We start from the raw sequence: 17,126 nt of genomic DNA, 5'->3' as shown, positions 1-17,126 counted from the left end.
AATTCTGTGATTGATATCTAATCTGTGGCAATATCTAAAAATAAAATGCTGCTTATGTTTAAAAATGTAGTCAAAGATCATATAATACATGAAATTATAATACTACAGGAAACAATTGACTTCGTTATAAAGAATAGCGATAGATACGACTTTTTTTTGCTGCAGAAAATGTCTTGAATGCATAGAAAACTATCTTTCGTCCGAATGGTTGTCCTCGATATATCTAGCAAGTAAACCACGCCCAAAATTACGTTAAATTGTGTGTGTTGTTGCATTCTCCCTAAATCATACCATTCAAAACAGATCATATTACTAGTGCGGTTTAAATGGGAGCTATATATAACTAAGGACCTATATGGAAATTTGCTCTTCCGGAAGCCAAATATGGGGGCCCATTTGTAATACCATCCACCTACATAAATAACAACTACTTATACCAAGTTTTATATCGATAGCTTGTTTCGTTCGGAAATTAGGTTTCAACATGCGGACCGGCATCGCTAGATCGAGTTTCACCACGACCCAGAATATTATTCTGTATGAGAGCAGTATTTCAATGTGTTACAACCGGAATGACGACGTCAGTTATACCCCAACACATTATTCAGAATTTTTCGATATAAAAATGAAAGCAGTATCGATACTGGACATTTTACTTAATATGCGTCATATATTTCAAATAGTTCATTGAGTACACTATGTTCATAGGATTTAAAATTTAACCCCATGAAACTACACAGTCTCACACAAGTTTACATACGATTAAAGAATTTGTATTTTATTGAAATAATAAAATATTATAAACTATGCATATACATGCTTTAATTTTTGTAAAATAATTTGAAAACATAGTATTTGTTAATTTTTAACAATATTTTTTAGTGTGGTTTATAAAAAACAACAAGAAAGATGTTTGGTTAGTACGTTAAAAACTCAGGGGTATGTAAACTTGTGTAAGACTGTGTACATGTTAAAAATTTTAGTAAAATATACTTGAGTAAATCTTACTTTTTAAAGCTAATTATTAAAAAATAAATTTTAGCTGCGAAACATAAATAATGAAAATGTTGTTTTTAATAAAATCTGGTTTGAAGTCCAATACAGATATTTCATATATAATTTTTATCGTGAGCAGCGTGAATAGGTTCGTGATTTCTCATGAGGCTGAATAATTTGTGAATGTGAATTTTTTCGTGAACGTGAATTTCATCGTGAGTGTGAATTTTTCGTGAATGTGAGTTTCTTCGTGAACGTGAATTTTCTCGTGAATGTGAGTTTCTTCGTGAACGTGAATTTTCTCGTGAGAGTGAATTTTTCGTGAACGTGAATTTTCTCGTGAGAGTAAATTTTTCGTGAACGTGAATTTTTTCGTGAACGTGAATGTCATCGTGAGTGTGAAGTTTTCGTGAATGTGAATTTCTTCGTGAACGTGAATTTCTTCGTGAGCGTGAATTTTGTCGTGAGCGTGAATTTTTCGTGAATGTGAATTTTTTCGTGAACGTGAATTTTGTCGTGAGCGTGATTTTGAAAAAAATTTACTCACGCACATTCACGAACAGAATTTGATGTTCACGCACGATCACGCACGACACATTTTTGTTCAGTCCCATTCACGCACATTCACGTGATTTGGTCAAAATTTCATTCACGAATCACGTGACTCACGCGTGAATCACGCGTGTCACGAAAACTTCGTGTCACGCGCACACCTCTAATCTGAACCGATTTCAACCAAATTTGACATGTATACTTAGTATTTTAATTATACTCCCTGTGCAAAATTTCACGTAAAGCGGACTACAACTTTGAACTCTGTGGTCATATGACGGAAAATCGGGCGAAAGATATATATATATATGGGAGCTATATCTAAATCTGAACCGATTTCAATAAAATTTAGCACACTTGACTACACTACTAATTGTACACCTAGTGCAAAATGTATATGAGAGCTATATGAGAGCTATATCTCAATCTGAACCGATTTCAATCAAATTTGGCACACCTGACTATAGTACTTATTTTTCTCCTTGTGCAAAATTTCAAACAAATTAGGGTAAAACTCTGGCTTCTGGGACCATATAAGTCCATATCGGGCGAATGATATATATGCGAGCTATATCTAAATCTGAACCGATTTCAATCAAATGTTGCACACTTGACTATACGACCAAGTGTTATGTTTGTGCAAAATTTCAAGCAAATCAGAGTAAAACTCTGGCTTCTGGGTCCATATAAGTGCATATCGGTCGAAAGATATATATGGGAGCTATATCTAAATCTGCACCGATTTCCAAAATCAATAGGGTTCTATTCTGACCCAAAACAGGAACTTGTGCCAAATTTTAAGGCGATTGGACTTAAACTGCGACCTAGACTTTAATCACAAAAATATGTTCACATACAGACGGACGGACAGACATTGCTAGATCGACTCAGGGGCCCACCCTGAGCATTATTGCCAAAGACACCATGTGTCTATCTCGTCTCCTTCTGGGTGCACTAACTTATAATACCTTGTTCCACAGTGTGGCGTAGGGTTTAAAAATTACTATGCGGTAAATTGATGAAATTGAAATTGATGATCGTTTAATAAATAAGCGTAATATGGCCCTATTTGTTGAAATCGGGCGATACACAAATTCAATAGCTCTCGTGCTTGTCCCAGAAAAACACCCCGTGCACATTTCATCAAAATCAATTAATATTTGCGACCGAAATTCTGCGAACAACAAACATATGGACAGACGGTCGGACTCCAAGGACTAGATTAGTAGGTGGTTCTGACGAAATGATATTGAAAAAGTCTTTTCGAATGAACCTGGTCTCCAACAGCACGCGGCTTAATTTTTGCATAGTGTACTCACCAGTCCATCTGTGAGTGATATTGAACTGAGACCAAATTTTTTCGAATAAGCCTACACACAAAAAAATTTCACGAAAAATTTTCCAATTAAAATTTTAATTGAGTTTTAAAAAATATTCAATTAAAAATTTAATTGATTCAACAAATTTTTTAATTGAAACAAAAATCAATCACAAAAATAATAGTATCAATTAATGTTTTAATATGATCAATTAACTTTTTAATTGACCTTCAATTAATTTTTTAATTGATACTATCATTTCTGTGATTGAAGACATTTCAATTAATTTCGTGATTGAATCAGAAAAAAAATTTTTGTGTGTAGTATCCGTACAGCAGCTTAGATTTTGCATAGAAAATTTGTGAGGTACCTCATCGTGAGGAACATAGGAACAATTGCTCCTTTAAGGGTAGAAAAAAACTTAGTAATAATTTTCCTTCAAAAATTTGTTTAATAAAATATAATTTAAAAAAATCCATAAAAGAAAAAGATAATATAAACTCATTTTTTTTCTGATTCAATCACGAAATTAGTCGATCCAATTAATTTTTTAATTGAAATGTCTTCAATCACGAAAATGATAGTATCAATCACAGTTTTAATTGGGCATAGAAAAAATTCTTGATTAAAAAATTAATTGATGTCATTAGCAATTTTCAATTAATTTTTTAATTGATTCAATTAAAAATTTAATTGATTTTGAATGCAAACCCCAATTAATTTTTTATTTAAAAAGGTAACTATTTTCAATTACTTTCTGAATTGGCTTAGAGTTCTTATTTGCATTAAGAAATGCTCATCACTTTTTTTAACTGACTTAGTCTTCCGAATTTGATTAAAACGTTAATTGTATCAATTAAATTTTTAATTAAAAATTTAAAAATGTTCAATCATTGACTTAATTAACTTAATGTTTCTATCTTGATTAAAAAGTTAATTGTATCAATTAATTTATTAATTGAAAAAGCATATTTTGGTGATATTTTTTTCTGTGTATAGAATTCGTTTTTCTATAAGTAAATCTTTCGCAATAATCATAAATAATAGCAACTTAATATTTTTTTAATTTCAATGTTATAGTAATGGGTCGAGACATATCCTTTCCGACAAGAACAACCCACAAGTCCTGGGCAAGGCTTGTTATACTGGTAGCATACGTCGGGAAAGGATAAGGTCTGCGATGGTAGTCGTGGTGCCGTATCAGTTGGAAAACACAAAGATAGACTGTAGTTTAACATTAACTTATAAACGCTGGTACTTCATCACTCTCTAATAAAACTTCCGTTAGCATTTGGGAATAAAAAGGACATCCCACCATTAATGTTAAACCTATTTTTAATTTTTGTGGTAAGTATCTATATGAAAAAGTTATTTTTCGCGATTCACCTCAACATTTATGAAATACGTAAATTCCTGCAGGACTTATATGAGTTTAATAATGAAATAAATTTTGAAAATTATAGATTATGCCAATTTGATCAGAGAAAATAAAGGATCATGTTCTATTCTCGCCATGACGTCTGACTACAATATCTTCGAAATCTTCTCCAATAACGTTTTATGGGAGTTACACAATTTTTCCCAAAGATATGCCTTCATTGAGGGTACATACCAACACAAGGGACTGACTCATCCCATAATACGCAGGAAAAAGATGAGAAAGAAGAGAACAAAACAATGAAATAATTCCAGACAGTTTGCGGCCGGCCGGCTAGGGGTGTATATTTAAGTTTCATTGCCCCAGCATTGCCAGTAGCACGCACAAAAAATGCCGACCACCAAACCAATCATGAATGTAAAACTATGAACAAGAGGAAATAAAGCACAATGGAATGAACACAAAAAAAAGGAATAAGCAAAACTGTAAACATTATCAAATACAATTTATTTATTTTGTTTACGCGTACTCGGAATACACGTAAAATGAAGGCGAAATACACACTGAACGTCGTAGTAGTAGAACGAACAACGGACAGCAACAAAGACACACTTTATAGATTTGCTCTGCTTAAATTGTGTTCCTGGTGTCTTCCTAGGTATAGCAAATCCTCGGAAGAATGGCGATAGCCAATTCAGACGGAAGAACAAGGAACATTATTTTCTAGTTATATACAATTTTAACGCCCATCACCAAAAGTGACATTCGTTCCTTCGAATTGATAATGGCTGTAAGCCAATTGCCTTAGAAGAGCAAACTTATGGATCCAAGTTGATAACGATGATGCACCTCTAGGTGACTGTAGTCAAGCCAAGACATTTGTGTTGTTGCCAGGCGGTGGGCACTTGTTTATTAAAAAATTAAATTAAGAATATCCTTTTTGAGATTAATGACACACTACCACAGAGAAAGATTTTTTTGGTTTCAATCACATTCAATTCAATTTTAATTGACACAGCAGACCCCTAAATCACCTTTATGTGGAGACCAAGTTCATCCCAGTGTGCAGACACAATTACATGTTGTCAAAGTTGCAAATCCTGGGTTGTTATCGCAGTAGCCATCCAAACCACCATTTTGTGGATAGGCAACCATTACCCAGGAATGTAAGTTTTGATCAACTTCTAGAGCGTCACAAACAGGTCTTAACTGAATTCGTGAGGATACTATCGTTGAAGGGGTGGGTAGTTACAGGGTTAATCCTTTTCTCAGAGGTCGACCACTGCCCATAGCACAGGAGGAAAGAGACCTCCCGCGACAGTCCCAAGATCAGGCAAGTGTACCCGCTTCAATTCCTAGCCATCAGGGACAAATCTGGACACCCTGATGTACCTGAAGCGCAAAACAAAAAATAGCTGAAATTAAAAACAGCTGTTACGACAACAATTGCAGTCGGGTCTATTGTCATCTATGGGTTCAAACGAATCTACGAAAATTTTAAGAAAATTTTACCACAAATCTACCAAATTAAAAAAAAAAAACTTTCAAGTTTTCGATCATATTTTTGTGGTTATTTTAATATATTTTTAATATAGAAAATGTCAAAAATGTTTTTTTTTAATAGAAAATTTTGTCAAATTTTTATTTCTGTAGAAATTATTTCAATATTTTATTTCTATAGAAAATTTTGTCAAAATTTTATTTCTATCGAAAATTTTGTAGAAGTTTTATTTCTATAGAAAATTTTTTTCAAAATTTTATTTCTATAGAAAATTTTGCCAAAATTTTATTTCCATAGAAAATTTTGTCAAAATTTTATTTCTATTGAAAATTTTGTCAAAATTTTATTTCTATAGAAAATTTTGTCAATTAGAAAATGTTGTCAATTTTTTTTCTATAGAAAATTTTGTCAAAATTTTATTTCTATAGAAAATGTTGTCAAAATTTTATTTCTATAGAAAATATTGTCAAAATTTTATTTCTTTAGAAAATGTTATCAAAATGTTATTTCTATAGAGAATTTTTTCAAATTTTTATTTTTATAGAGATTTTTTTTTTTTAGTTTTTATTTTTATAGAGAATTTTTTCAAATTTTTATTTTTATAGAAAATTAGAGCACCTCTTAAGTGGGGAGGAATGTTTTGCAAAATCTATGGATCGTTATGGAAATGATCAGATGAAATTTGCTGCCCCAAAAGTCATATCAGGAGATCAGTTTAAATGGGGGCTATATACCGACCGACATAAACTAAATTTCGAAAGGTTTCTAACGGAACGTATGAAATTTTCATATTTGGGGAACGGTTTATAGGGGGCTTTATTTACCCAGCAAAAAAAGCGTCGCCAAAAATGTAATGAAAATGTTCTTTTTGGATCCGGAAGTGGTGCAGAATTGACGCAGAAGCGATGAATTTAACATGGGCTTGTCATAGGACGGAAGTCCTCCATTTCAACAGCCGTTGCACTGAGTTTACATCACTTCTTTAGGTGTGATACGAATTCAATGTTTTGGATGTAACTTAAACAATTCTGTGATATTTTGTCAAATAAATAATTTTTTTAATTTTTTATAATTTTTAATGGATTCTAACGCTTGTCGGAAACGTTTGACCTCAAATATTATCAAAAATTCACAAGTTTTTCAGATTGGATTTAGCACTTTATTCGACAAAATTTAAATGATTTGTACCATTTTATGAATTCTTACTATGTTTTTAACCTATTTGAAACCAAAAAAGTTAAAAATACCCATTAAAAGTATGAAAAAAACTAAGTTATAAAAAATTGAATTAAAAGAACATCTTGGGTAGTTAAAATGAAGAACATCATTGTGAGTGCATCTTCTGGAAGTGCTTTTAAAGTTGTGCTTTTGGAAGAACTTCCAAATTTTTTTGCTGGGTTTATTTATTCAAATTTTGCATATATCATCAATTGTTTCGCAATTTGTCTTTGAACATGTTGCAATTTTTAAAGCTCTTTACAGCGTATAGCAGCGCTTTACCAATATAGTCTAATAATTGAAATGAGTAGATCATCCAGAAAAGAGAGCTGATGAGGATGTGGAAATCCAATAAACGAGAGGTATATAACGATGTGATATGTGAAGTATCAATTTGAAAAAAATTAGTGATATACAATTTTGTTAGAAAAATTATTGGTTTACTTAAATGGAACGTTATGGAAAGCAATTATGAACTGTTTTGGGGTTCACCTTATTTTTAACGACAATTTTGTTTTCAAATGAAAAACAAATCTATTAACTTTCATACACTTATAAGAAACCCCACACCTTGAAATACAATTTAAGTGGCGAAATGATTACTAGTGAAAAGAATTTGTATTATTATTGTGGATTGCCGTATATTTATATATGAAATAAAGCATGAAAAAATTCACGATTGAAAAACGTTTAAATTCTATTTTTTTACTGTAATGGTAAGGTCACACATAGCAAATATTTGACAGAAATGAAAAATGAATTCCTCGTCCCACTCAGACCGACAAACCTTTTAGCCCATATTGGGTAGGTTAGGTTAGGTATAGTGGCAGTTCGATATTTCAGGCTCATTTAGACTGTTCAGTTCATGGTGATTCCACAGCAGAGTGCTGTCCGATTCTATGTTAAGCTCAATGACAAGAGACCTCCTTTTTATAGCCGAATTCGAATGGCGTTCCACATTGCAGTGAAACCACTTAGAGAAGCATTGAAACACTGAGAAATATCACCAGCATTACTGAGGTGGGATAATCCAGCGCTGAAAAACTTTTTGGTGTTTGGTCGAAACTGGGTTTGAACCCATGACCCTGTAAAAAAGTTTGACCCTCATTTTGGTCAAATAGTTGCCTAGTGAGACCACACCCTACCAGTCGCCCGTAAAATATTTCTATACACAAATGTACAACATGAGCTTCTTGGAAATGTAGAATCCAACATAGACTTTACATGAAAGTTCCTCAAGTCGCATGCCGGCAGAACTTTTGGTCCGGACAAAGAAACCTTGTTGACTGCTCATAAGGCAATTGTGGATTCCACAGACTCCCCATCGAAATATTCGTTCCAAGCAACGAATCAACGTAATTACTGGCTTACTCATAAGAACAAACATGCTGATCAGCCAGGTCATGCGTCATCGATCTGAGCAAGTGCTAATCAGAAGATGCAATGTATGGGATATACCACGATTGGTTAGGACTTCCCATTTGAGTGTTGTTTACCGGTTTTGCAACATGTGTGCGTTGTCGTGCTGCAAAATCAACTTGTAGTGTCTTTGCAAATAAGGCATTTATTAGATATGTTATTCATAAAAATAAACAAAAATTAAATTAAATTAAAAACAATGATAAAATTCTAATAAAATAAATAATCAAACCTAATTGAACAAATTAAAAAAACATTACTCCAGGTCTCAAAATTGAGTTAAAATCGATACAGATTAAATCACTCTTGTCTATTTTATTTAATACTGTGCTGAAGACAAGATGCTCTTGTAATCGTGATACTGGACATGTTATATCGCGTACAAAAAGCGGACGAAAAATTGTCACACCAGAAATGGCCCGAAAAGTGAACGACAGATTTGATTGGAAAACAAGCAACATTGGTAGAAAACTTGTTCGTATGGAATAATTGTGGTAGAAAACTTGTTTTTGCGACAAAATTGATCCATGTTTCCCGTCCAATAATAACATTATACTATTGAAACATGTTTGAGGTGATCATAGTCCTTCTCTGCGTGCGGTCGCTACACATATTGATGAATAAGCTTGGACTAAAGCGATTGAAGTTTTTGCACCAAAAATCCAAATTAAAAGAGCAAAAATATATTTCATATCGATTATATTTTTATCAAATCATTCCAAAACTTGGATGGAAAAGTTTAAAGTGCAAAATTAATAAATTCCAATAACTAAATAATAAGAAGCTGTTCGGCTTTAAAACTGAAGATAGTACCCACCTATAATGTGAACGTAATATTATTATTTTTATTTATTCACCTATATATATATTTATCATAATTATTAATTGAAAAATATTGTTTGCATTGAAATTAATTATTATTTAAAAATATTATTTAAACTGATATTCAAAGCGAAAACCGCACATTGCACACCGGCCTTCATACGGGATCCAAAATAGTACTACATATTAATGTGTGACTTGGCAACTCTATTTTCATTATACGAAGCAAAGAGGGCGTAGAACCCCAACATCTTTGTGAAACAGGAAAATGAAAAAATAGTTAAACAGAATAAACACATACACACCGCACACACACGCGCGCGTTCACAATCAGAATTCAGCACAAATAATAATAAAAACTACCAACAAAGGAAATTTAATGACTGATCCGAAATGATTGTTTGCAACATTAACAAGGAACAGATTCATCGCGAATGTTTTTTGTTTTTCATTTTCCAGATTCCAGTGAGGAGATAATTCAATACTGGAAATTATTTTTAAGATGACTATAGAAACAAAAAAAAAAAAAAAAGATAAAAATATAACTTCATGTATTACCCTTAGAGCAGCTAAATCAATATCGTCCAATGGACAATTTACAGAGGCAAGTTGCTGCTGGTGCGCCATTTTGATTTGATCTTTTTTATGTTTTTTACTTCAACACAAAAAAAAACTTTAAAACAAATATCTTTCAGTCGTTATTCAGTGTCTTGTATCTTTCTTCGTTTCTTTCTTAGCACTTTTGTATGTTATTATTATTATCTATATTTGCCGTCGTCGTCGTTGCCGTCGTTATTCATAAGAATGTATATTCTCTACGCAAATTGGCACGACGGCAGAAATGGAAGATATATGAAATGAAACACTTTCACAACTGCGAAAATAAAAAAAAAATAAAAATATATTTCTTGTTAGTGTAAAAACTAAATGATGCACGCGACAGATTCGAGTAGGATATCACGGCAGTTAGAAAGGAATTGCATTTTCCTAGTTTTCTCATTTTCCTTCGTTTTGTTCCATGTCTTTTTCTATTTTCAGCTCCACACTTTACACAAAAACTCTTTCATGACATTCTCTTCTTTATCTGATTCGTCGTTCACATACACTCATACACACACCCCACTCAACACCAAAATCAAAATTTATCCATAAAATGAAAGGGGGAGTTTGACAATGGGGGCTATTTCGCACATTTATTGAAGATATTAGCTTTTGTTTAGCTTCATACACAATCGTGACGTTATTTAAAAATTTTAAACTTCACATAATTTGTAACACCATGGGAGTTATTTATTTAAATATTTTTTATCCATAACCGGCCCATCATCGCAGTTTTCTTTCGTTTACCACGCACACACACATTTTACTTTTTTCACCGATTGATAGATAACTGAAAATTGCTAAAGAACATGGAGCAAAAAAAGGAAAACCAGAAAAATGAAAAATCCAAATTTCTCTCGATCAGATTTTACTGTCACATTACGTTAAGATAACTCGAAATTATCCATCGTGATTCACACCTCTTTTCGATTCTTATCAGAACATTTTCGGATAATTGATTTGGATATATTTCTTGGTAAAATTTAATTTTCTATATTTTCACTCTAAAAAGGAATCGACACGACCCGATGAAACTTGAATATGAACTACTGGTTACTTTGCTGGCAACTAGCTCAGGCCAGAGATCAGAGGCACACAACCATGTTTTTACGCCGAGTACTTATTGCCAAACGATAACGACGTTAGTTACTTCGACTCAGAGCTACTACTAAAGGTATGTTCGCGTACTTTTTTATAAGGCAAATGACAGTTGAAATCCAGTTTATGCGCTTTACAGACTATCAGTTATTCCGGACGACAGTGCACGTGTCGGACATATCCCATATATTGTTCACATTATAAGTTAAGTCCGAAGGCATAATCGATACTGCTGCATGTTTATGGGATCGATAACCCATTTACCGATTATTTAGTCATCGCCGACAAGTCGTATCGATCCGACACACTGTAAGATTCTTTACAAACACCGACATTCCGTCCGGAATAAATGATAGTCTGTAAAGCGCATCAGAAGCGACGTCAAATAACTTAATTCAATATCGCTCCCTGTTAAATAGCGCTCCGAGTTACCTAAATAAACACCGCTTTCTATGTGCTTTGGGACTTAACTTATAATGTGCACAATATATGGGAAATGTTCGACACGAGCACTGTCGTCCGGAATAACTGATAGTCTGTAATGCGCTTTACAGACTATCAGTTATTCCGGACGGAATGTCGGTGTTTGTAAAGAATCTTACAGTGTGTCGGATCGATACGACTTGTCGGCGATGACTAAATAATCGGTAAATGTGTTATCGATCCCATAAACATGCAGCAGTATCGATTATGCCTTCGGACTTAACTTATAATGTGCACAATATATGGGATATGTTCGACACGAGCACTGTCGTCCGGAATAACTGATAGTCTGTAAAGCGCATAAAGCGCATCAGAATCCGCACCACGTCGAAAACAATCGTATCCGACATCCAAAATTCGTCGGAAAAGCGCCATCACTATTGAGAAGTTGTACCACACCAAGTAACTATAAAAAAGTATTGCATGAGTGCAATTATTAGGTGCCTTTTTTAATAAATTTAGAACGACGCCAATAAGAGCCCCTTCAAACAATCAGAAAAGGTATATTTTAAAATAGTTGTAAAAGAATCATTGTAGTCAAGTAAAACACGATTGTTTAGATGTAATTTGATTAAATATTTATAAATTCTTGTAAATATAACATTTATAACACTATCACAACACATTTAACATAATTCTTTCACTAAAAATACAATGATGTTGATTTACAAGTGGTAAGTTACATGTTGCAGAGTTTATCAGCCAGTGTTTTTATTCTCGATGGAGGCAGCGTGTCTGTAAAATATCTGAAAAACAATCACTTTATTCCATTTGGAATAATTGTTCACCAATATACCTTTTACAATTTTAAGCGAAATAACTATGTTTTCAGCACTTCATTATCGATTTTATTTAAATAAATTATAAGAAGCTAGTTGCGCTTGGTGTTTCACAAAATATAAAATGGCTCTTGTAACAATAGTGATGGCAAAGTACGTTCATGTACATTTCATGCTTTTTCATACGCTTCCCACATCACAGTTGGCGATTGTTGCAGTGTCACTTACGAGTAGCGATGAGGATGAAATGGAACTTTGAAATGCTGCATGGGTATGTTCATTCTCGCGAAAAAATTTTTATAGAAATCATTGTTTCGCACATAGAAAGCGGTGTTTATTTAGGTAACTGGGAGCGCTATTTAACAGGAACCGATATTGAATTAAGTTATTACACCCCCTCCAACATTGTTTGAATTTGACGGCGCTACTGATTCGCTTTACAGACTATCAGTTATTCCGGATGGAATGTCGGTGTTTGTAAAGAATCTTACAGTGTGTCGCATCGATACGACTTGTCGGCGATGACTAAAAATAGGTTAATGTGTTATCGATTCTATAAGCATGCAGCAGTATCGATTATGCCTTCGGACCTTATAATGTGCACAATATATGGGATATGTTCGACACGGGCACTCCCTGCCAACATTTTTTGAATTTGGGGGCGCTTCTGAGAATCCCCACTACGTCGAAAACAGTCGTATACGATATCCAAAACTCCTCGGAAAATTGAGAAGTTGTACCACGCCAAGAGAAGTTGTACCACGCCAAGTTACTACAAAAAAGTATCGCATGAGTGCAATTATTAGGTTCCCTTCTGGATACATTTAGAAGGACGCCAATAAGAGCCCCTTCAAACAATCAGGCGAAGTGCATTTTAAGATAGTTGTAAAAGAATCATTGTGGTGAAGTAAAACACGATTGATGTTGAGTTACAAGTTGCAAGTAACATGCTGTAGCGTATAGCAGCCAGTGCTTTTATTCCCAATGGAGGCAGCGTGTCTGGAAAAATATTTGAAAAACTATCACTTTATTCCGTTTGGAAAGTCAAAAATTGTTCACCAATATACCTTTCACAATTTTAAGCGAAATAACTATGTTTTCAGCACTTCGTTATCATTTTTATTTAAATAAATTATAAGAAGCTAGTTGTGCTTGGTGTTTCACAAAATATAAAATGGCTCTTGTAACAATAGTGATGGCAAAATACTTTCATGCGAATAGTGATGGCAAAATACTATCACAGTTGGCGATTGTTGCAGTGTTACTTACGAGTCTGTGGTAGCGATGAGGATGAAATGAAACTTTAAAATGCTGGCAGGGCTGTCGTCCGGAATAACTGATAATCTGCAATGCGCTTTACAGACTATCAGTTATACCGGACGGAATGTCGGTGTTTGTAAAGAATCTTATGCGCTTTACAAATTATCAGTTATTCCGGACGGAATGTCGGTGTTTGTAAAGAATCTTGCAGTGTGCCGGATCGATACGACTTGTCGGCGATGACTAAATAATCGGTAAATGTGTTATCGTTCCCATAAACATGCAGCAGTATCGATTATGCCTTCGGACTTAACTTATAATGTTCACAATATATGGGATATGTTCGACACGAGCACTGTCGTCCGGAATAACTGATAGTCTGTAAAGCGCATTAAGCGGACCTTAGACGGTCGGATAAACACTACGACAGAGGTTCGCCTATTTGTTGTGTGTTCGTTCAACTTTTACCCTCACACTGCACGAACAATTATGATAACAACATGAAGAAATAAGAAGAAGCATAAACACAAACAATGAAGATGGACGAAAAGTTAGGTGTAAAGCCATTTTTTAGTAAAAATGGAAGAAAAAATAGAAATTCCAAGCTGAATTACCGATACATCATTAATTTCATTCCAGAAATGCTTGTTTTAATTATGAAAATAAATTTGTTTTTGCTAATATTTGGCGAACATCCCCTTACACGTGAAGATTTGTGCCTTCCAACCGGAAAAAATTAAAGTTGTTTTGATTTTATGCCAGCACGTCCCCGCAACACGGGGTTGTGTCGCAGGGTTTATCCGACCGCATAAGGTGCCCTTTGCAGTGTGTCGGATCGATACGACTTGTCGGCGATAACTAAATAATCGGTAAATGTGTTATCGATCCCATAAACATGCAGCAGTATCGATTATGCTTTGGGACTTAACTTATAATGTGCACAATATATGGGATATGTTCGACACGAGCACTCCCTGCCAACATTTTTTTAATTTGGGGCGCATCTGAGAATCCCCACTACGTCGAAAACAGTCGTATACGATATCCGAAACTCCTCGGAAAGGCGCCGTCACTATTGAGAAGTTGTACCACGTCAAGTTACTAGATTTCAAATTTCATGCAAATCGGATTGTAAATACAGTTTCTAGAAGCCCATGAAATAAAATCGGCAGATCGGTCTATATGGGGGCTATACCAAAACAAGGGAGCCACCGTGGTCCAAAGATTAGCATGCCCGCCTTGCATACACAAGGTCGCGGGTTCGATTCCTGCTTCGACCGAACACCAAAAAGTTTTTCAGCGGTGGATTATCCCACCTCAGTAATGCTGGTGACATTTCTGAGGGTTTTTAAGCTTCTCTAAGTGGTTTCACTGCAATGTGGAACGCCGTTCGGACTCGGCTATAAAAAGGAGGTCCCTTGTCATTGAGCTTAACATAGAATCGAGCAGCACTCAGTGATAAGAGAGAAGTTCACCAATGTGGTATCACAATGGACTGAATAGTCTAAGTGAGCCTGATACATCGGGCTGCAACCTAACCTAACCTAACCTACCTCATACTAAAATGTTTCATTTGAAAACGATCAGTTCTTGTGTTAATTTGGTATTGTATCAGTCGTAGAAAATAAACGACCTATTCAAAGACTGTAATTATAACAAAATGTCCAAATTGCCTCTTGTTCTTGAATAGATAAAAGTGCAGGACTTTAGGTTCACATACGTTCGTTATCTATTTTGCTTGTTGGAAGGTTTCTTTGCAATATTTTCTCCAATTCCTCTTTAAAATTGTATTCGTAGCAATCATGTGTGTAAATAGCTGTGTTCGGGGGACCAATAATGTATAATAATTTGTGACTATAAAATTTTTCGTTTATGCCTAGTACTAAGTTCGTTTATGCGAAAAACGAATATCTTCATTTATCTCCGTAAATAGGGTCTCAAACCCAGGGATGTTAACTTATTTATGCGAAATAATATACCTGCCTATTTTTTCGTGCGAAAAATCCAGGGTTGTATTAAAATGCTCAAAACAAAGATTTCGCATTTGTTCTGCGCTAACCTTTTTTATATTTTATTATTATTACGAACTTAATAATTATAGATATAAGTTTATTTAAATTAGTTTCCGTTAATTTAAAATTTCAAATTGTAAAGATAAAATTTCGCTATCACTTGTTGGAATCATCTATTCATTTCTAGTATTTTCCTGAATTTCGTTTATGTTCTTTTGTTTGCTTACCAAAATGTTAGTTCTTACTCTCTCATAGAATAGCAACCCCTTTGCTTTGTTATTCTGCATTCTCATTTCATCTCATTGTCTATTGTCATTATTGTTGTTGTTGTAGTAATGCGAGCATATATCTATGTGAGTGTGTATGTGTTTGGCAGCCACCAGATGAACATCTTAATGGTCGTAGATCCTTCTAGCATTGTCTAAGAATGTTCTGGCGTTGCCAGAATATTGTAGTGCTACCAGAATGTTCTCGTATTGCCACACCGTCATATATAAAAGCGCTCGCATGCTGCTAACGAGTCAGTCTTAATTAAAGCGTCAAACGAATAACTTCAGTGTGAACGAATTGTAAAGTGTGAAGTCATAGTAAATAAATTGTAGATTGTCGTTATTTAAAAGAACTGTGTTTTCATTCTCGGGTAATTAAAAACGCCTAAATATAAAAACGTAACAATATGGAGTATAACAGTTTTTTTTGATCTTAGTACTAGGCTTTAGACAAAAACACGAACAAAAAGAGATACAAAAACAACAATTGACAAATAAAGAAGTTAAAGGAGGGAACCATTTTGAATTGGCCGCTACTACGGGCGTGTTTCCAAAATTAAAACTGTAAAGTAAAAATTCCTATGTTCTCAAAAAAACTGTACAAAACTTAACGCAGAAAGAACACCAGAGAACACAATAGACATCTCTTTATGATTTAATGACTTAAGGTGGGTATTAAGTTCCAGTTTAGCCGTTAAAATTGCCATTTTTATCATCATATAATTATTAATAAACCATATTAGTCATTATGTCTTTTATGGCAATGCAATTTGTAAAGATACGGTACCAATAAAGACACAACAAAATAAAAATAAACACAATTTACTTGAAGTAATTTCTTTTGGCATAAATGTTGAATGAAAAGAGTGCAGAAACAGGCATATTAACCAAATTGAAAATTCTTCATTTTCTTTTCTTTTTTAGATTCGTAACATCATACCCATTTTTTCCAACTCTCTCATATATGTATGGACCTAAACCCATGAGCCTATTGGAAAAAAGAGGATGCATATAGACATCTTGTTATTTCAGATAATCTTTGGACCTATTATTCAAAATCAACCCTGCAGCAAATTTATTAATAACCCAATAAACACAGGATGAACATTTTTCAAATGCAACAACTTTTCAGTTTGAGGGTAAATATAATTTTCAACATAAATTCAACTTGACTTGAAATAGCTCATCTTCAATATATCTTCAAATTGTTTGCGAATTACTTCCAATTTGCCAAAATGTTGACGAAATCTTTGAAAAGGTATTGAAGATAATATGAGAAAACTTTGACAAAACACTACCCTAAAATGCAACGAAAAAACCATGTAGTTTTCAATACTTATTTGTGCAACGAAGTTCGTGGTTAATTGCAAGAAATAAAAAAAAAATGGAAAATTTTAGACAAATAACCAAATAGTTTATA

General features: G+C 33.8%; 1 protein-coding gene across 9 annotated transcripts in view; it reads right to left on the bottom strand.

The window, feature by feature from the left end:
• Positions 1-10,861, bottom strand: part of msn (serine/threonine-protein kinase msn) — a 247,268-nt gene extending 236,407 nt beyond the window's left edge. For 8 of the 9 annotated variants that reach the window (XM_075307853.1, XM_075307859.1, XM_075307860.1 and 5 more), the window contains exons 1-2: positions 10,726-10,861; positions 9,764-10,079 (exon numbers count right to left, since the gene is read on the bottom strand). In XM_075307853.1, coding sequence (XP_075163968.1) covers positions 9,764-9,832 — 69 coding nt within the window. In that variant the 5' untranslated portion in view covers positions 9,833-10,079; positions 10,726-10,861. Of the gene's footprint in view, positions 1-9,763; positions 10,080-10,688 lie in introns of all 9 variants that reach the window. The other variant, XM_075307854.1, reaches the window with a different exon arrangement.
• Between the last annotated feature and the right edge of the window lie 6,265 nt (positions 10,862-17,126).

This window comes from Haematobia irritans, chromosome 4 (genome assembly GCF_050003625.1).
Source record: "Haematobia irritans isolate KBUSLIRL chromosome 4, ASM5000362v1, whole genome shotgun sequence".
Taxonomy (NCBI): Eukaryota; Metazoa; Arthropoda; class Insecta; order Diptera; family Muscidae; genus Haematobia; species Haematobia irritans.
This window is presented reverse-complemented; position numbering and strand designations above follow the sequence as displayed.